Source organism: Pseudorasbora parva, chromosome 15 (genome assembly GCF_024679245.1).
Source record: "Pseudorasbora parva isolate DD20220531a chromosome 15, ASM2467924v1, whole genome shotgun sequence".
Taxonomy (NCBI): Eukaryota; Metazoa; Chordata; class Actinopteri; order Cypriniformes; family Gobionidae; genus Pseudorasbora; species Pseudorasbora parva.
The window spans coordinates 10,382,067-10,403,611 of record NC_090186.1 but is presented as its reverse complement, the minus strand read 5'-3'; the positions used below and the strand labels follow the sequence as shown (position 1 = coordinate 10,403,611).

The following is a 21,545-nucleotide window of genomic DNA, read 5'->3' as shown; positions in this document are numbered from 1 at the left end:
GGGAGTGGAAGTATTTTTCCCATTAATTTTCCCATAGTGATTTTTGCAAGTCTTTGTTTAAGAGTTATAAGCCATGAACCAAAATCAACCAGCTATAATGTTTAATTTGAAAGGGGTAAAAAGGAAAATTTTAAATTCAGACAAAATGACAAAAGTATTATTGGCTTTAGTGCATAAAAGAACTACAATTCCATAAAGCATTGCGGATGGCATAGTCAAAGTAAAAACTATGTGGATAAATATAAAACAATTTATTGAAAGATATTGATGATGTATATAGAAACGATACTTATGTTAATTGCAAAATAAAAATAAACATAGACATTTAAATATTCAAGTAGGAAACTGGATTGGTCTCTGCAGGCAATTTGGCGCAATTTGCTTGTCACAATTCTCTAATCGGGGGAGATTTCTTTGCAGCCTCATGGATAATGTTAGCCTAGAAATCTAGACGCACCCTAGCGGCAGCAAATTTAATTTGCCCGCAAGTGTCGTCTAGGCACTCTCAATACCCTTCTGAGCTGTGTTCCTCAAAATCTGGACAGCCCAATCACATCATGTATAGAGTCGGCGGGCGGGGCCATAATGATGACGGCCGAGTTGCGTTTGCGTGCTTCTAGTAAACACAGAAACTGGCGAACGGCGGCGGTCTTTCGAATCAGCTCTGACCGCGACTCTGGAAGACTTGGAGTTAAGCTTTTCTCTGAGAAAAGAACAAAGAGCGGCACTGAAGTCATTCTTAAAAAGGGAAGATGTGTTCGTAGTTTAGCCGACCGGATATGGCGAATGTATGGGAAATATCTTGTATGGGAAAAAATGCACCCATATCTAATACACATGGCTTAGTTGTTACAGTAAAGCTTGGTATAAGATAACCTTACTATTATTCTTGGAATGTACAGTGAAGATATCATTTGCTATATGTAGTGTAATAATATCCCAGTCTATAGAGCATCTGAGGAGCCTGCAAGCTTTTTTCACAGGACGTTTCTGATATTTCATCCATATAATACAGCAATAAATGTTTTACATTACATTGTTGCTGAGTTAGTATGTCAGTATGAAAGAAGGCAAGCAGGGTCATCGCTGTACTGCTTTGAGTACATTGAGCTGATGCCAATCTCGAAGTATGAAGCCAATTACTCTTAAGTGGTTCTATTTTACCCAATTTGGGAATAGTGTCTCAGTAGATCTCCATCATTTAAATGGCATGTTTTCGTAAACAAAAACTCCAGCATACGTTAAAAGGCCATGATAATAAGTGCCATTACAAGACTTATTTATGTATGTTTAGGTGTTCCAGTTTGGTTCACTTGTTTTTCTTGTTAATCTTGAACATTTATAGTTTTTTAATGAATGTCAGTAATGTGCTGCATAATAGGCCTACCTCAGAGAAAATGTCTCGGCTTCTCTTTCACATTTCTTCAAAAGATGGAGTGAAACCTGCTCTGAACAAAAGCTGAAAGGGTGTGTTTCAAGCCAACGTCCTCTTTCAGGAAGGTAGTGTTTCACATCCCTTTTCAATGACTGGCTTTTGCGTACGGCCAAACAAGCCTTGATTAATGATAAACTCTCAAAGCTTTTCTGGACAGTTGAAGTTCAGCCCCCCTTACAGTACATTACACTCAACATATTGTTTCACAATTAGAAGTTTTAAAGGTGCAATAGAGAATCTTTTTTTGTTATGCTGGTTGAAAGCCTCCTCACATGATATAAATCTCAATTGTAAGCGGTGTATTTTTTTAATAAATAATATTCATAAAAAATACATTTAGATTAATATTTATTAAATATATATTGTCAGAGGAAGACGTAGAGCGATAAAAAGTTTGTTCAGCCATTGCATCCGAATGTGTTCCCTATAGGCCCTGTCCCAAATGGCACATTTCATGTGCACTTTCGGTCTTGTGGACTTACAATGGCCATTGTGTGCGCGTGTCCGTTAAAGGGTTACTTCAGCGATTAGCATATGGCTTTGTATCAGTAGAAACCCTGAACTATAATCAAATGTTGTGCTTTCCCTCCTTATATCCCCCTGAGACCAGAGATTTATGCATTTTATTTCTGGAAAAATTCCTCCTATGATGCAAATTGACGATATTTGCATCATAGGAGGAATGTTTGGAATAAGGCTAAAGACTACAGCCAGCAGAGGGAGCCATTTCCGCATGTTTTGAACTCACGCATGGGGGATGGGTTACACTCAGCTCGCAGGGAGAGCTCAGCAGGCAGCTGCAGGCACTCATTTAAACGGAGCTATGGTGAGCAATGTAAGTGTTTTAACTTCTCAAATTAATTTCTATGAAAGTTAAGCTTGCAAAGGCATGAACTGAAACGCGCCAGACTGAACTCGCGTTGTGAATGTATGCCACGAGTGTAGTCGCGATTACCTCAGCTGTCATCACTTATTTCTCTCACTCCTGCAGTTAGTGCTCAGTGCTGTGATACTCGCGCGGTGACTCACTCATTATTTTTAACAGACACGTTCAGGTTTTAATTGTAGTGTCTTCAACTCAGTCACAGTAATCCAGTAACTTAGGTGGCTTTGGGAATGGCCTAACAGGGCAGCGAAGCATTCTGTGAATTGTAGTCTTTCATCCCCATGAGACAAAAATACATTTTCTCTCTTTTCTCAGTCTAGAAGGCACCAAATTCAAAAATAATTTCACATTTCTACTACATTGATGACCCAGTTTAAATACAGATTCATCTTCCCAGCGCTGAAGTACCCCTTTAAGTCCACAAGACAGTAGGGTGTCCCATTCGTCATTTAAGCTTAAAGAAGGGTGCTCGTGAGCGCCCCCTTTGCGGCTGCTATGCGCCCTCGATGCGCACTTCAGCTGAGCCCACAAGATTGCGAACTACGCAGAGGACTTCACGGCAGTCAAAGCGGCATTACGTTGTGAAAGTGCAGACTCAGAGGAAGGCCATTTGGGACAGGGCCATAGACTGTAAAAAAAAATGTGACGTCACATGATCCGTGACATCACCCATAGGACTCTGAAGAGCCGTTCTGATTTCTGAATCGTAGAGACAAGCTGGCCGTTGCCATCTTGGCAGTGTGTCATCGCGTGTCAGGCCCGGATAACAGAAAATGGGCAAAGAGGCGGGACGTGGGCGGAGCTGAGATGACACTCATGCTGCGTCCCAATTCGCCTACTTATACTACGTCCTAAAAGTATGTACTCATTTTGTGAAGAAAAGGTATATACTTTTGAGTGTGTAGCAGAAAAGTATGCAAGCTTCAGGACATACTACTTCGCCATCTTTAACGGACTCTGTCGCTTAGTTACGTGCATCCCGTCACCGTTGTGGGTCAGAGATCTCCTTATGCGTTTGCAGTTTAAATATAATGATGCATTAAAAGTTAATGGCCAAACGTGTCATTAAAAAAGTTCACAATGCTGCTGCAGGTGAAACATAATGTGGACAACACTGAATAAATATATTTTTGTCAGGTTAAATATTGATAGTTGGTCACTCAAAGCCCTTTATCTAAACTTCTCTACTTAACCGCCGAACTCGCACATCCGTCATATTTGTAGTTTTTTAACGCTTTTTATCCGCGTTCGTAGTTCTAATCGAATCCTCGTCCAACTCGCAATGGGTTGTGGGCAATATCAGCCGTTAGAGTGCCCATCGATCCCTACTACGAATTCTGACTGGAAATAGTAAACCATCAGGGAATCTTTGGAATACTCTTTTCAACATACTACGATTTGGGACATACTAATACTATTTTCGAATACTATTTAGGATGGATAGTATGCGAATTGGGACGCAGGGTCAAACTCAACACTCAAAGTGGCCACGCCCTTAATTATGTGGAACTTTAAGGCTTTATATTATGTAAACTAATGAGTTATAAAAAAAAAAAATCACAGCCCCTCACAGTTGACATGAAGGGCAAAATTAGCCGTATAGACCAAAACCACGATTTGTACCAGGTTGTAAACATGTTTTTTTTCTGCTGTAAAGTTGGAAATTTTAACATAGGGGCTCAATGAGATTCTGCTCCCTTCTGGAGCCTGTCCCTAGTGGCCAGTCAATGAATTGCAGTTTGTTACTTCCGTATTTGCTTCAACAGAAACTGGGGAAAGTTGCCTTGGTTCCCTATCAGCCTATTCACGCAGACGTCATACGTCATCAGCGTTCACGGATCTGCACAGACAGAGCAAGGATGGCAGGCGAACAACTGTTTGCGTATGTAGTTCTGTTACTCGCTGTACTGTAAAGTTTTCTCACCGGTGAATCAAACATAATGTAATCCAATATCCCTGTTTTGGTCGTTTTGCTTCTGGTAACTTGTTCATGTGTTTTGGAGGAGGCATGGCTTTGCACACTATGCTTCAGTGCCAAGGGGGTAATCTAGCACTCGGAATGCGTTACACCCATAGGGGCGGCCATTGCTAACCAAGACATCACCTGCTGTTAGCATCCCATTGACTCCCATTCATTCTGGCATCACTTTGACAGCGAATAACTTTTCATCTGAGGCGTTTAAAGACTCATTTACATTTACACTCATTTAGATTACACTATCGCACCATAGAAGCCGTTTTTGTAAAAATAGGCTAACGATTGCGTCATAACCAACGCGACTCTGTCGCACAGTAAAGAAATTACCATATAGACCCATATAGACAGGAGGAGTCGCTAGCAAACAATATTTTACTGTCTGAGGCAATTGGGGGAACGTGGAGGCATAAAGTCAAGGGAAAAGCATGGGGAGAAACCCATAGAGAGCCAAAAGCAACGGGACAAAATATGTCATCTCTGCAAGATTTGGTGATTCAGATTTCACTTTGCACAACTTCTAGAAAACTGCCAGACAGGTTGCTCACGTCACACTTACGTCGTCAATATCAGTCTAAGGCTGCGCAGTACGCTCAGCCATCAGGAAGTGAGTGCTTCTAATTGACTTCACTTTTCTCCTTCGAAGTCTATGGGGTCACTGTGTCCATTTCTTTTACTGTCTATGTTCCAGGCTAAAGTTACCATTTCCCACATGACCTATTGCATATTTTATATTATAGCTATCTATTATCTTTTATTATAACAAAAGTTAGTTCCTAGAATCCTAAAATGTGACTAATCGAGTGCCTGACATTCAAATAGTGTGGAGACTTTTCACTGTTTGTATTTGGGAAATGGCATTGTTCGTGTAAAGCCACAGAGAGCCACATTCAGGTCACGGAAGTAAAAATTCCAGTCATTTTCTCCACAGGGGGAATTGATTTTGAATGATAACCTATAAACCTTTAAAAACAGATTTGCTGTGAGCTACGAGGTTGTTAATAGACGGTTAAAGCCTTTTATTAAAGCTATCATCCCACACTATTTCAACTTTCAACTTCACTTCACTATTTCAATTTTTTAAAATAATCATGTTCAACAGCAAAATTCCTGGTGAAAATCTACATTAATCGTGCAGATATATTCCTCCAATCTGAGAATCACAAACTCTTTAGCACCACCCATATCCTGCTGGAAGTAGCCATCAGAGGATGGGTACATGGTGGTCATAAAGGGATGGACAGAAACAACGCTCAGGCAGGCCGTATTTAAACGATGCCCAATTGGCACTAAGGGGCCTAAAGTGTGCCAAGAAAACAACCCCCACACCATTACACCACCACCACACCACAATGCATGATGGATCCATGCTCTCATTATTTTTACGCCAAATTCTGACTCTACCATCTGAATGTCTCAACAGAAATTGACTCATCGGAACAGGCAACATTTTTCCATTCTTCATATGTCCAATTTTGGTGAGCTTGTGCAAATTGTAGCCTCTTTTTCCTATTTTTGGTGGATATGAGTGGTATCCGGTGGGGTCTTCTGCTGTTGTAGCCCATCCGCCTCAAGGTTGTGCGTGTTGTGGCTTCACAGATGCTTTGCTGCATACCTTGGTTGTAACGAGTGGTTATTTCAGTCAAAGTTGCTCTTCTATCAGCTTGAATCAGTCAGCCCATTCTCCTCTGACCTCTAGCATCAACAAAGCATTTTCAACCACAGGACTGTTGCATACTGGATGTTTTTCCCTTTTCACACCATTCTTTGTAAACCCTAGAAATGGTTGTGCGTGAAAATCCCAGAAACTGAGCAGATGTGAAAATACTCAGACCTGCCCGTCTGGCACCAACAACCAAGCCACGCTCAAATTTGCTTAAATTACCTTTCTTTCCCATTCTGACATTCAGTTTGGAGTTCAGGAGATTCAGTTTGGAGTTCAGGAGATTGTCTTGACCAGGACCACACCCCTAAATGCATTAAAGCAACTGCCATGTGATTGGTTGATTAGATAATTGCATTAATGAGAAATTTAACAGGTGTTCCTAATAATCCTGTAGGTGAGTGTACAAGCATTTTTTAAAAGTTTTATATTTCTCCATTGTTTTTATATCATTCACAATACTTCATTGCTTCCCTTCATTAAAGCCATTAAGTACAGTCTTGTACCTTTGATTTTTGGCCAGTTTTCAAAGTTGTCATTCACCTTGCAGCTGTTTGTTTTTCTTCGTGATGCATAACGGTTTATCAATGACTATAAAAATCCTTAGGCTATGTGACTTCCTTAATGGATGTGGCTGAAAAAAGAACACAGTACTGTTCTGCCTGCAGAAACCAACAAGAGATGCTGTCTGGAGCCATTCTCTGCCACCATAGGCAAAACAATGTTAGCTCAAATTTGAGTCTCTTTGTGCTATTGTCTCCAAAGCAGCGGGCTTCTTGTAATGACATCTAACATGCCAAATGGCCCCAGCTCAGGATACTGACCTTTGACACCGTTTGTGAGCCCCTACAGCAGCTCATTTTGGCTACAGTGAAGAGGAATAAGGGTCTTACGGATGCCTGCACCCTGGAATTACAAGTATGCGCTGAGTGAGCAAGGTTATGTAAAAACAGCCATGTTCATCTTAAAGTGGCGTATTATAATGAAGCTAACATTTTCTGCTCGAATAAACTTGGCACGGTCGTTTTAAAGACACCAATGAGAGATGGGGGGAACAATAATATGATTTTATGTCCGGGTGCCAAAGCTTGATCTGGAGCCATGTGATAATTCCAGTCGGTGTCTTTCAGGACAAAGTTCTTGCTTTTATGGCAAGGATTAAAAAGGCAGATTTATAGCACAGCTTTAGCCTATCCAAATTTAACCTACTAGGTAACCTCAAAAAAGTAATTCCAGCGTAACGGCTTCTGGTTTCAGAGGTAATGTCCACTAATGAGGGAGAACACGGTTGCACTCTGTGTTTAATCCTCCTTATCGTTGCGTGATAGCTACACACTCGGGTAAATTTAGCAGGCTTATGCTTATGTTAGGGATTCTTCTTAAATGGCTATTTTTGTCAAGGTTTTCATTAGTCAGAAATGTGAGGCAAATGTGAGTCTTTTAATTCATCTATCCATCCATCCTCTGTACAATAGATAGATAAATAACTCACTGAGCAAATTATTAATTTTACAGAAGGAGGCTAATGGGCAATCTGGATTTCTACTGTACGTTGAGTGCCCCCTGCTGGCCAAAATGTTACACAGCCACCAGCAGGCCACACTTCACATGAATAAATCAGTGATTTAAGATTTAAAATCAGTGAAACCTCCCTTCAGAATTAAAAAGGTGAAAGCTTGCTCAACCAAAGAATATGTATGTTGTAGGGTCCAATAGAAGCTCTGAAAAAACTGTAAAAGCTAATCCAAAGCAGGTAAATCCATTCGTGTGAAATAACCCCTCTTGTAGTTCCACTATGAGACAGAAAACAATAAACAAGGATGTAAGTGCTGCACTTTTTAATAAATTCATACTTCAGTCACTCTCTGTACAGATTACAGAATATTACTTACATCCCTGTTGGATGATAAAATCAGTGATTCTGCAAGGCACAATGTTAGATTACCAAAAACCGAGGAGGATACAATGAATGACGGGACATCAATGCAGTGTACTGAATATTGCAATCAGCCAGAAAACTGACTTTGTCTAATAACCAAATTTTTCCAGGTTTTCAATCAAAACCAAAAATATATAGTGCTACATTTCCTACCTGAAGAAACCCACATGATAATAACTGGGTAATAATAACCAATCCTGGCTGAAACAATATAAAGAAGTGAAAAATACATGTTAGAGGAAAAAAACAAGTGTAACAAAAATCGACCAGATAATATAAAGGTGTAAAAGTGTCAAGTTTTGATTAGCACTTCAGTGCAGGAGGAAATATACTGCACTTCACTTCCATCAGGTTACGACACATAAAAGGCAATCCAGAACACGGTTTAGGAAGGCCGCTAGGCAATGCTCCACACTCCTGGTAGAATTAACCCTATCACACCAATCAGAAGTCACCTTACTATTAAATGAGACGCTAGATAAGTGTGAAAGAGCAACATCTACCAGCAACAAGGTTTCTCATTAGTGGTAGCAGATACTGCCAATAAACATCCCAGGAGGAACGAAACTGCTGTCCACAGCAAAAAACATTCCTTCTATCACAGGTCTTAAAAATCACAATTGTCAAATGTGAAAAATCAAGTTGTGTTAATATGGCACAACATATAAAAATAAGAATGACTGCCAGGAAGTGGTATCCATACAGTATCCAAACTCCAGCATTGTCAGATTTGATGGACAGCAATACGGACCAATGGCCCATGTGATTATGTCAAGTGGTGATTGGCTAAAGCACACTGAACGAGTGCCGTGACATCAAGACGACACTCCGTCCTGGTCCATACTGCTTCCTAACGCTTCAATGTCATTGCTTATGTCTGAAATCATACGGTCCCATTCGTCACCCTCGGAGGTCGCCGTTCCCTCATCTGACCCGCCCGCGGCGCCGTTTCCATTGGTGGTGGAGTCTGACGCAGAGCTTGTCGTGCGTTTGTAACGGCCAAAGCTGTCCGTTATGATGCCGCGGCCGTCCTTCACGCCGATGGTTTCCAAAAAGTTCTCAAAGTGCTGGCTGTCCTTCTCAGGAATGAAAGGCCGCAGTCCTGGAATGAGGAAAAGAGCAATGGATTTGGCAAAACACTAGTGCGCAAGAACAAACTGCTTGATGAGAGTTTGAAGTACCATAAAACATTCTGTACGTTTTAGAACTGTGCAAGCAGTGGATTATTTTTATTATAGTCCGAGCTTAATTTGTGATGTAAATATCAGCACGGATCATTTGAATCTGTCATGCAGTTTTAAAGAGGCTGTTATTGAGAGATGGCAAGCCGAAGAGAGCACGTCACGTCTCTCCTCATAAAATTGCACTGGTTGTCAATTGCAGCACGGATCAAATTCAAGGCACTGGTGTTTGCCTACAGAACAACCACTATACCCAAAATCATTACTTCACACTAGGGGTGTAACGGTACGTGTATTCGTACCGAACCGTTTCGGTATAGTGCTTTCGGGTTCAGTTCTCTCGTGTAACCGAACGGTTTCGAATGCAATCTTTTAACAGTCGGCTTGTTTTAAGTGTGGCACACTTAAGTCCGAGTTCCCACACAATCTTATTATGTATTCAGTCCATTTTATCACGAAACTCAAATGATAAATTCCGTTTTGACGGTTTTTAATGTGACTTATCACAGTAGCTATAGCGTCAGTTCAAACGGTGGCACATGTGGCGAGTGAACATGGTCATCTCTTCCTAAAGAATAAACATGATACATTACAACTTACTGAAATATGTCATATGTTGTGTAATCGCTCAATCTGTGTTTTAACCGCGGAAAGACAAAACAGCTTAAGAATGTCCCACAGCATCGCATTTACCTCAGAAGTCATTCAGTGTCCACAGTTGTTAGTTCCCTAGAGAAATAAACTCTTTCACTAAATATATATACACACTATATTAGCCTATATATTCATTATATTCTACTTAACCTGTATGTGATGTATTGTTTATTTTATGTAGCGAATGTTTAAATAAATCTGTCATGATTTGACAGCCGTGTAAATTATATTTCAACAACAAATTGGATTAGATTTAGAAGTTAATGCAAAAACTGCCTTATGTGACGTTTATGTGTGTTGATTATTATATCTAAAAATAAATAACTGAATTGAGGCTATTAGTTGGGCTCTGTTGTTAACCTTTACAATGTAGCCTAAGTAAGGACTTCCTATATTTACAGCATTATCTTTAAGAAACTTTTAGTTATAATTGAATAAAATTAAGGACAGACATTTTTTTCAGTAAACCACTGTTGAATAAAAATAAATAAAAAGCAATTTAGAAAAACTGCTGTACAGAAATCGGACTTAAAAACCGAGGTAAGTACTGAACCGTCAGATTTGTGTAATGTTACACCGTTACTTCACATCGTTATGTGCTTTAGCCATTTTCATGAAACTGTTGAAGGTGATCTATTTCGGCAACACTTGACCCATTAATACCATCACTAAAGACTTGATATATAGGGAGACGTTGAACTCTGATTACTTATAAATGGGAGAAAGCACAATGCCCAATTTGGTGAATAAGCCCCGCCTTCTAAATGAAAGAGCTAATGATTGATCAATCAATCGTCTGCTAACTCTCTATTGTGATGGTCCTCCGACAGACATTCTTACTGACTTTAAGTCACTTTGAAACTACATGTCAATTTATTTTAACCCTAACAGTCAACTTATACTCTACTAACACTCTAATGAGAGTTCGTAGACATGTAGGTGACCCATTTAGACAAACTAGAGACAAATTGAACACCCCAGCTTGTAACTAACCAAGGAGGAGGAACTTCCTGCTGTCTCCATACAGCTGACGCAGGTTGATACAGAACTCGTGGATGGAGGCTCCGTTTCTGTACTCATGTAACAGTGTGGCAAACTGCTGGATCTCCTGAGAAGACAGCTTCGTCCTCAACTATTGCAGAGGATGACAAGAAAATTGTAGTGTAAAAACAAATTGAACATTTAATATGCTAGAATTATAGACTCAGAAGAAAGAGAAACTAACAACAGGCATCCAGGTGCATTTTATACACTCACTGTGGTCATGTAGTCTTGCAGCAGTTCGGCAGCTGTTGTGCTCAGTTCACTCTCACTGGCTGTTTTGGTTTGTGGTGAGGCCGGGGTGGAGGAGGGTGAAGGGCTAGAGGAGTGTCCTGCCTCTAAAGAACTCTGGAACGAACTGAGGTTAGACAAAAACATGATTGCTCAATTCAACAGAAAAATAGCACACTACTGCAGAGTTGAACAGTTAAACTAATACTCACAATGTGCTTGCCTCTGCCTCGAACACTTCTTTGACATCTTTGCTTGAGGAGTCCTCTTTTATTGGACAAAACAGGAACGTATTCAGAAATATTTCATTTTGCTACAAAGTCGATATTTAAAGGACAACTCAGGTGAGAAATGAACCTAGGGGTAATTAACAGATGGTTATTGAGTAGATCGTTTTCTGTGATGCGTTTTCATGAAAATTGAATGTAAAGAGTTTTATCTCTAAAAACAGATTAGCTTATAATGCATATGGGGCAAAGGGTAAGTGATATTAAATTGCTAGTTAATACCACTAACAAGGCTCAAAATAGCCCCACACTAACACAGTAACATAATGAGGGTCACTACATGCAAACCGAAGGATTGAGAATGTACAAACAGTTTAATAAGAAGATACTATATAAAGACATTCACATTACATTACGCGTTTACGGACAGGCGCCATCTCGGAAAACAGTCTCGACGAGTCAAGCCATGAACGCTGTGCTAAGTGAGCTAGTCGATAGGAATTAAGTTTGTGAAATCTAATTACATGGAGATTTTTATTTTTATTTATTTATTTTCTCTGTTGCGTTCAGTGCTTTCTTCCGGAAACAACAGACATTATGAGATTCCAAGACACAGTTCATCATTTAGCAGAGCGTTCATGGCTTGACTCGTCAAGACTTTTTTCCAAGATGGCTCCTGTCTGTATAAAGTATCTTCTTATTAAATTGTTTGTACACTTACAAAGTTCTCAATCCTACGGTTTGCCTGTAGTGACCCTCATTATGCTACTGTGTTAGTGTAAGGCTATTTTTAGCCTTGTTAGTGGCATTAACTAGCGATTTAATTTCACTTACCCTGTGCCCCATAGACAAGCGTTATAAGCTAATCTGTTTTTAGAGATAAAACTCTTTACATTCGATTTTCATGAAAACACATCGCCAAGAACGATCTACCATCTGTTAATTACCCCTAGGGTCATTTCTTACCGGAGTTGTCCTTTAACAGACTAAGCATTAGGAAGCATAATTACGGCTCAGATAAAATAACAGTAATGTGAAACTGACTGTGGTATGTGGTTTTGGAAAGAACAAATTTACTGGGAAATCCCAAAATGATGAAGCTGTTGCTCACTCACCGCTGTAGATCGACAGATGCCTGGTGGGTGTTGTGGCTCCATCAAAGATGGCCCTGTCCAGGAAGTCGATGGTGGACTCCGTGTATACGATCTGGAAGACTTGACTGAGAAGAAGACAGAGCTCCTCTGCCGCAGCCTGCAAAACCAGAGCTCATGATGATCAGACCAATGCCATTTTTATTTACGGAGTGTCTATTTACACTAAGTGCAAATAACGTGCCTTGTTGGCAAGTGCTATATGCACTAGCTCCGCCTAACTATGCCTGGCTGTGCCAAACAAGATTTTTAAAAAAAACACCCGTTGTTCATTGTCCTCAGTGGCACAATCAGTAAAGCTTATGCATGGCTAATAGATCACTGTTTTGTCGCAATCAACACGGCTTCAAATCTGCCTTTTGCAAAGCTTGCTCTTCTCTTTTCTCATCACAAATCACATCCGAAAGGCATTTATTTTCAATAAAAATTAAGAAAATGTTCTAAATGTGGAAATAAAGTGACAAACTAAATGTTTAATAATAAAAGCATTTGTTGGGTAGGGTTAGGGATAGGTGTAAGGAGGGCTTTTATTATGACTCGATACACTGATTCATAACGGTTCGAAGCTTTGTTTTGAAATTGGCCATCACTATACAAGTCGTTATTCAGGGTTTTTTTTGCACACAAAAACTATTCTCGTCGCTTCATAAAATTATTGTAGAGCCACTGTCATGAGATAGACTTTGTAACAACATCTTTAGTGCCTTTTATGGGTCTTGAGAGAAGATATTACATTGTAGCCAATGTGAGGCCTTTCTGAATTATCTGATTTCAACACAACTTAATTTGTGTTCCGAAGATGAACGGAGGTCTTACTGGTGTCGAATGACATTATGGTAAGTAATTAATAACAGAATTTTAATTTCTGAGTGAAGTGAACTAACCCTTTAAAATTATGAAAAGTGAATTTAGGACATTAAAGTCAGATGGGAACCCTGCAATTGATGGAAGTCCGTTGACAAAGAACTTTAATTCCTGAGTATATCAAGTAAACATTTTTTTGTGTGGAAAATAGTCATTGCCAAGGTATGTAGATGGTTGTAGGTGCCCTTTAAATGAATAAAACCAACCTTGTTGTCAACAGCCAGGACAAGCAGACAGCACACCTCGACAAGCACAGCCCCGCTCTCTGACAGAGAGCTTAGAGTGGGAGATTTCGACATCTCTGTACTATGACATGGGGAACCACCGGGCTCCTGAGCTGCAAACACAAACCATACAACTCTATGGTGAGGAAAATCCAAGCTTATTTTTCACACATTATCTTCAGCAGCTCAACAATAGTCCTCATTACGGTGTTCTGTTCCATTTTGTTTAGTTTTTTTTTTAATGCTCGTTGGTTGACCGAAAGACTGTGTACCTGTTTTTAGCACCACAAGGTGGAGTGAGTCGTCTCTGATATATGACACAGCTGCAATGTCGTGGATGGGTACGCGAAGAATGATGTCCTCTCCGTCACGCCACACAAGCTTCACATTGTATGCAGACAGACTGACAACAGCATCCTGCTCTGATGTCAGCTGCCCTGCCAACTGATGAGACTTCTGCAAAAGACATAAGCAATATGAGAATTTATCTACATACTGCAAACTAAGGCATGATCTCTGACTGTCACACTTACCCTGGCATTGTCAATAAGCTGCAGAACTTCTGTGCGACTGGAGGGATTCAGATATCCAGGAACTGAGGTCAGCTGTCCCAGATACTACAGCAGTAATGACAACAATAATGATATGGAGCATTTCTAGAACACAAGATCACTTTACAAAGCATGGTATAACAAAAAAATGAAGAAGAATGATACACAAAGAGACTGCACTTCAGAGGAGTTCCAGGGTTTGTGAGCAGAAGTGCTAAATAACCTATGGAAGTCCCATATTACCAAGGTAGGAATCACAGTTGGTATTAATTTGGGTATTGTTGGCATCACAGTGGAAACAATAGTGTCTCATTATCTGCCCAACTGGAAGATTAAACTACAAATAGGATCAGGCAGAGAACTGAACCCTGGGAGACACCACATGTTGACTAGATGGAGATTTGATAAAAACAAAATGCTGCAGGATGTGAACCAGAGTTGCGATGATAGTTACTTATAGGTAGGGGTGGGCGATATACCAGTAGACAGGATTACCACTACAAATTTGTCAACCGGTAGAGATTTTGGACTATTGTCTCTCTCTAACGCGATTACGTGCTTACATGACGTTGCTGTGTTGCATTTGCCCCACTCTATATTGCAGACAGAAATGGGAGATTATTTAAAATTAACATGCTGAAACAACAAAAGCATATAAATGATTAATATAATGTTGCACAATTAAAATTAAAGGTCCCGTTCTTCGCGATTCCATCTTTCAAACTTTAGTTAGTGTGTAATGTTGCTGTTAGAGCATAAATAATACCTGTAAAATTATAAAGCTGAAAGTTCAATGCCAAGCGAGATATTTTATTTAACAGAAGTTCCCTTTCAAAGCCTACAGCGAACGGCCGGTTTGGACTACAGCAGGAAGTGCAGGGATGTAATGACGTCACTAGAACCGTTTGTTGACTAACCCTCCGCCCACAAGAACACGCAAAATAGGGGGTGTGGTCTTGTTGCTCTCTCACGTGGAGAAGAGCGCGCGTTCAGTGCTTGCATCTCCCCGTTATGGTAAGAGGCGGGACCTTTCCTGGCAAAGTGCGCTAAGCTGCTGTCCAATCACAACACGGGAAGCGCTGGCCCAATCAGAACTCGTTACGTATTTCTGAAGGAGGGACTTCATAGAACAAGGAAATCATCAGGCCGTTTTTAGGACAGAGGAAACAGCGCTGCACAGATAAGTAAATTGTGTGAAAAATACTGTGTTTTTTTACACGCGAAACATGAACTCATGTTATATTGCACACTGTAAACATAATCAAAGCTTCGAAAACACGCGAAGAATGGGACCTTTAAAGATGACAATGCATAAGAATGAAAACGCAGCCTCTGTTGTTATTGACATCTACCGGAAGTTGAATTTGGGCCGCCGTTGAAACCGTCTATACATTTTAATACATCATACATTTTATGAAGCAATTCTAGTGATTGAAGTTTTTCAGGTAGATCTATTTCTTTGTTCTATTGTAGGGTTGATTTCCATGCCCTTGACATCAGCAACAAAAGATATGAGAAGCGTTTCTCTGCCTATTCAATTTGATATGGTAACTACGCATGAATATTTGTTAAGCAGCATTTATTTACGTTTCACATTTTTTCCCTAGCTGTCTGCATTACCACCAATAGTCTCTGGAGTTGTTCTTCTCTAACTTTAACTTTTTTTCCCCGAATTGGTAAAATTAGAAGGTGAGCAATACCTTAACTTCCTTCTCAATGTAGTCATTAAGCAGAATATCTGGGTCGATACGGTGGTCCGGGAGAGAGAGGGAGAAGGTGTGAAGAGCCCTGCGCTCAGTGGACTTCTCCAGAGCCTTCTTATCTCTCCCCTTCTCTCCTTTCAGAAACACTCGCTTGAACGGAGACACAATACCTGGCTGCAGAAAGAGAGAGAAAGAGGAAATAATATCACGGCCAGAGGAAGTCAAAAACACAAGAGCTTTTTTCAGTGTGAGCAGAATTTTATTCAGTTTGGTCAGTGGCTTGCTATGGCAAAATGATTTTGGCTAATGTATACATTTTACATTGGATTTCCACTGGCAATTCTGTGATCTGGACTGACGGGGCAACTGTGACGAAAACAATCCCAAGCCTGACAATAAATCGGACTCCATGGAAGTGTCAGTTACGCTGACTCTAGTTTCTTATACATTAAAACAATCAGTATAATAAGTAAAATAACACACTGTCCTTCCTAGTCAAATACACTAATGGCTTAAAAACAACAACATAACCCATTAGTCTGGCTACTAGGGCTTTTAGGAAACCATACACCTTTGCAAAGCATAATGAGATAGACATTCATGGAAAAAGCCTGCTATTTAATCTGTGGTAAACCCAACCAGCAATGCCAGCTTGCTATTCAACAGAAAAGTCTCTAAGCTCTTGGAAGTAGTTAAGGCTGAAAACTGGAGGCGGACTGAATGTTTAAGTAACCACACTGTTTTTTTTAAGTCTGGGGATTTGTAATAGTACTGCACATTGAAATTACATTTCAGAAAAGAAACAAGATTTCTGCACGCCCTACCTCCGTCTCCATGACCAGCCACTACGACGACACAATGGAAACGAGCGACGTACGACAGCTGCCTTCTACAACAGGCCACTACTGTTGCACGCTGCTCACGAAACAGGTTGCATGTGTTTAGTGACAAACGAGATCGGGGCCAACTCCCTCAAAGCAGCGAGAGAAACCACACCCTGCGACACACGTCCCCACACACAAACGCTCACGTTCTGCCTTAAGCTATAGTTCATGCAATCAGGAAGAACAGAAACCGCCATTTCCTGTGATGAAACATTTAACAAACTTAAAAAAGGTATGTGAAACTGTCATCCCTGCTATAAGTTGATCTCCAATTATGGCATAAATAGATGAAAAATATGGAATTTAAATAACTGCTTTGAGCAAAGTTGGACAGGTGTTTGTAAATACTGCCCACTAGTAGGTGCAAAATAGTAGGCTGGGTAGGAAGTAATTAATACAATTTTAATACATGGCTCATGACAATAAATAAAAGATTATTTAATACAAATACATAATATGGTCCTATAAGTGTTTAACAGGGGCTCCTGCTACATTTTTATCCAATCAGGATTAAACTGATTACTCCAATCAGGCATAACATTGTGACCACTGACAGGTGAAGTGAATAACACTGATTATCTCTCTTTATCATGGCACCTGTTAGTGGGTGGGATACATTACGCAGCAAGTAAACATTTTTTCCTCAAAGCTGATGTGTTAGAAGCAGGAAAAATGGGCAAGGGTAAGGATTTGAGCGAGTTTGACAAGGGCCAAATTGTGATGGCTAAATGACTGGGTCAGAGGATCTCTGACCGAAGACCAAAACTGCTGGTCTTGTGGGTTGTTCCTGGTCTGCAGTGGTCAGAATCTATAAAAAGTTGTCAAAGGAAGGAACAGTGGTGAACCGGTAACAGGGTCACGGGCGGCCAAGGCTCACTGATGCACGTGGGGAGTGAAGGCTGGCCTGTGTGGTCCGTTTAAACCGACGAGCTACTGTAGCTCAAATTGCTCAAAAAGTTAATGCTGGTTCTGATAGAAAGCTGTCAGAATATACCGTGCATCGATCGCAGTTTGTCGCTCATGCTGACCCCTGTTCACAGACGAAAGTACCAACAGTGGGCATGTGAGTATCAGAACTGGACCACGGAGCAACGGAAAAAGGTGGCCTTGTCTGTTTAAACATATTTTCTGAAGGCAGTGTGATGCTTTGGGCAATGTTCAGCTGGGAAAACTTGTGTCCTGCCATCCATGTGGATGTTACTTTGACACGTTCCACCTGCCTAAGCATTGTTGCAGACCATGTATGCCCTTTCATGGAAACGGTATACCCTGGTGGCTGTGGCCTCTTTCAGCAGGATAATGCTCCCTGCCACAAAGCAAAAATGGTTAAGGAATGGTTTGAGGAGCACAAGTTTGAGGTGTTGACTTTGCCTACTAATTCCCCAGATTCCCTCATTTCCAATCGAGCATCTGTGGGATGTGCTGAACAAAACAAGTCTGATCCATGAAGGCCCCACCTCTCAACTTACAGGACTTAAAGGATCTGATGCTAACATATTGGTGCCAGACACCAAAGCACAACTTCAGGGGTCTAGTGGATAGTCCATGCCTTGACTAGTCAGGGCTGATTTGGCGATAAAAAGGGGGACAAACACTATATTAGGAATAATGTTATGCCTGATCTAACGTATTCAAAATCATTCTATGCAGCCTCTTAGATGTTTTCTGTTTTCATCAATACATGCAGGGCAGATTCAGTTTGAGACGAGCCTAATTCTCTCACATACTAAATTATTGAACAGTCAAGGAAGGAGACACTACAGGAACATCAACATTTCATGAGTCTGTGTCCTAATGAAATTACAGAAAACAAGGTGCACAGGTGATCCTCACCTGGATTAAAAAGATATGTACAGCAGTTCAAAAATGTGGGTTAGGGATATTTTATATGACTAAGATGATCTCAAGTTGCAGTTAAAGAGTAAGACTTCTATAATGTTACATAGGTTTTCTATTTAAAATAAATGCTGTTCTTTTGAACTTTCTATTCAACAAAAAATCCTGAAAATGTTTTATCAAAGTTTACAGAAAAAAATATTAAGAAATGTTGGAGGAATATCATATGACTGAATGCCACTGAGTGAATGCTACTGAAAATTCAGCTTTACCATAAGGATTAAATCATATTTTAAAATATATTAAAATAAAAAAGAGTTTTATTAGAAACTATAAAAAGATTTGTACTGTATTTTTGATCAAATAAATACAGCCTTGGTGAGTACTTATGCAACCAACTTTGGACTACACATTTTCGAACGCTAGTGTATATGCAAACATGATATTATTAAAAGTTTGATGTTTGCTTATTTTAGGTTTTACAAAAATGGTTTGGTACAGAATGTGTCTTGCTGGTGTTTACATTAGCAAGTGTAATTATACTCTAATGGTGGATTTGCAGAAGGTTTTCAAAGGGTTATTAATGAAAACAAACTTCCCAAACACACCCATCCATAGTTTTTCTTTGACAGTGTCTTAGACAGTAAATGACTCAATGGCTCCAGCTTGTGGCCACTTCCTTTCAGCTTAACCAGACAACCAAAAACAGTCCTTATTACATTTGATAAGATAAAGAACTAAAATCCCATCCTCTGAAAAACCACACATCTCCTCACAAAATGGACAGTAACGTGCATGTCAAATAATTTGCTTTATTTAGATGTTATGTGGCCTCGCTGACTGGGAGACAGAATCCGTCCGCTGTACAGCGGTGATTAAGAGGCAGACACGGGGGGCGTCACATCCTGTCTGAACCTTTGGAGAGCCCAGCCCTCCATTCTCCCCCGCATATGAGGAGGAAAGTCTGAGCTCGGCATGGAAAAACATCCCCTGCAATACAACACTGATATGATAAAGCTCACATCATAAGAGCCTTGTCTGTGATCCTGCCATGCCATTCCTCACATCAGATAACGCTGGTACTGTAGGCTTATTAAATTAATCTTCAGATGAATGAGTGAGATCCCCTTAGAGCCAGAGAGATTTTACTTTTGTTCAAGAAACAGTTCCCTCATTTTCACAATTAATGCCCATAAATTAGTAAAAACTGTACCTTCAATTTTGTGATTTGTACTCAGAGACTGACAAAGAGATTTGTAGAGTAATTGAATTTAGAAAAATCTGCTAACTAAGGGATACTTGATTAAAACATAGATGTTAACATTAATTTAAAAAAGTATATATATATATATATATATATATATATATATATATATATATATATATATATATATATATATATATGTATATACATATATATATATATACACATACACACACACACACACACATATATATATTAAGAAAATGATCTTTTTTTAATTTATATTATATGTTTGTATGTATGTATATGTAACAAATGCATTCATACAAACACATGTATGCATGCATATATGCAAGAACAGATAGATAGATAGATAGATAGATCTTCAGGAAAATAATATGAGCTTAATATTGTAACTAATTAGTAGGATCTATCTATCTATCTATCTATCTATCTATCTATCTATCTATCTATCTATCTATCTATCTATCTATCTATCCATCGCAAAATATTAATATTTTAGGTTCATAATACGTTAAAGAAATCAGTAAAGGCCATTTTAAAACAAGAGCACCATGTTGCAAATCTAAGGGTGCAGTTTATGAATTTGTGAGCAGCTACAGATTACAACGATTTTTTTATAAACCGTACAGATTAGGAAAATGAGGGTATAGATAATCGCATATCAAATATTTTTCTACGTGGCCATAGGGGGCTCTGTAAACCTCTGACCGATGTATAAGAGCGATACAGACAGCCATGAAGAAACTCAGAATAATGACAGATGTGACAATCACAGTGAAATAGCATGTTGAGATTCAGTGTTTATCTTGGGTGGTGCGTTTTTGTATCACGACTATCGTAAACCACCAGCAATTTCCTTACGAATCCAGTCCGGTCTCGAGAGAACTGGTAAAGACTCCTCTTAAATATCATAAGAGCTATATAAAAAAAGATGTGAATGTTTTTAAAAGGTTGAGGAGCGTTTATGCAACTGTATGTGTTTAGGCCAACACTTTTCAGGTACTAATCAGTACTGCGGATCACACACGTAGACAACTTTTATAATATTACAATGTTAACTTACCTTTTTCACTTTCTTAACATCCTCCTCCATCTCTATGTACAAATGCTCTTCATTTTAACTGTATCAGATGCAGTGATGTCCACGAGTTCAGTGCCATCTGCCTCATACACGTCTAAGGCGGCGCTTTACCGATCTAAACTAAACAAACCAACGATCTAAATCACTTGTTCGGAGAGCGGAAATAAACGACTAACCTTCTTTGGCCTCGTAAAAATAGGGGTTTATTCAGAAGGGGACAGAGACCGACCAAATATGAGAAAATAAAACAAAAACAGCAGCAAACTTTTCAATCCTGCCGCCATTTTGGGCGTAGGACAACTACCCACAGTGCTTTGCGAGACAAACAGAAAACCTCATCAGCACAACTACAACTAACTAAATCCTTAATCATAATCCCTAAAAAGTTATTTGTTTAGGCCACTTTATGACGTTTTAGGTGGTGCTTTGTTGGTACAACTGCAACTAGTACTCTACCAATAGTACAGTAACTCTGGGGCCAGAGGGGACTGGGACCCACTAGGGGGCCTCAGCTAACTTCACAAATCATTGAGCTTAATTAAAATGCCAAACCAACTAAAATCTGTAGTTCAAACATATTAAAAGACACTTTTTATTAATGGTTGTATGTAACATTTGCCTATTTGTCTATTGATATTCCTATTATCCACCTCCAAAATAATAGTTAGGCTACTATTGTTGTTAAACCACTTCCCCCAGTCCTGAATATGTGTTTACATGCTTAGATTCCGAATACATTACGGAGCTTTATAACTCAGTAAATTTTCTTCACCGTAATTCAATTGAAGCAA

General features: G+C 39.6%; 1 protein-coding gene across 2 annotated transcripts; it reads right to left on the bottom strand.

Moving 5' to 3' along the window:
- Positions 1 to 7,780: 7,780 nt before the first annotated feature.
- Positions 7,781 to 21,071, bottom strand: ccm2 (CCM2 scaffold protein). 2 transcript variants are annotated; one of them, XM_067417079.1, is made up of 10 exons: positions 20,737 to 21,071; positions 15,723 to 15,899; positions 14,005 to 14,088; positions 13,744 to 13,927; positions 13,454 to 13,584; positions 12,348 to 12,483; positions 11,218 to 11,272; positions 10,991 to 11,132; positions 10,727 to 10,865; positions 7,781 to 9,000 (listed from the first exon to the last, which is right to left on the bottom strand). In XM_067417079.1, the coding sequence occupies exons 1-10, from the start codon at positions 20,764 to 20,766 to the stop codon at positions 8,714 to 8,716; spliced, it is 1,365 nt and encodes a 454-aa protein (XP_067273180.1). In that variant the 5' UTR covers positions 20,767 to 21,071; the 3' UTR covers positions 7,781 to 8,713. The 2 variants fall into 2 exon arrangements, with proteins under 2 accessions (XP_067273180.1, XP_067273181.1); XM_067417080.1 differs by lacking the exon at positions 20,737 to 21,071 and adding an exon at positions 16,550 to 16,779.
- Between the last annotated feature and the right edge of the window lie 474 nt (positions 21,072 to 21,545).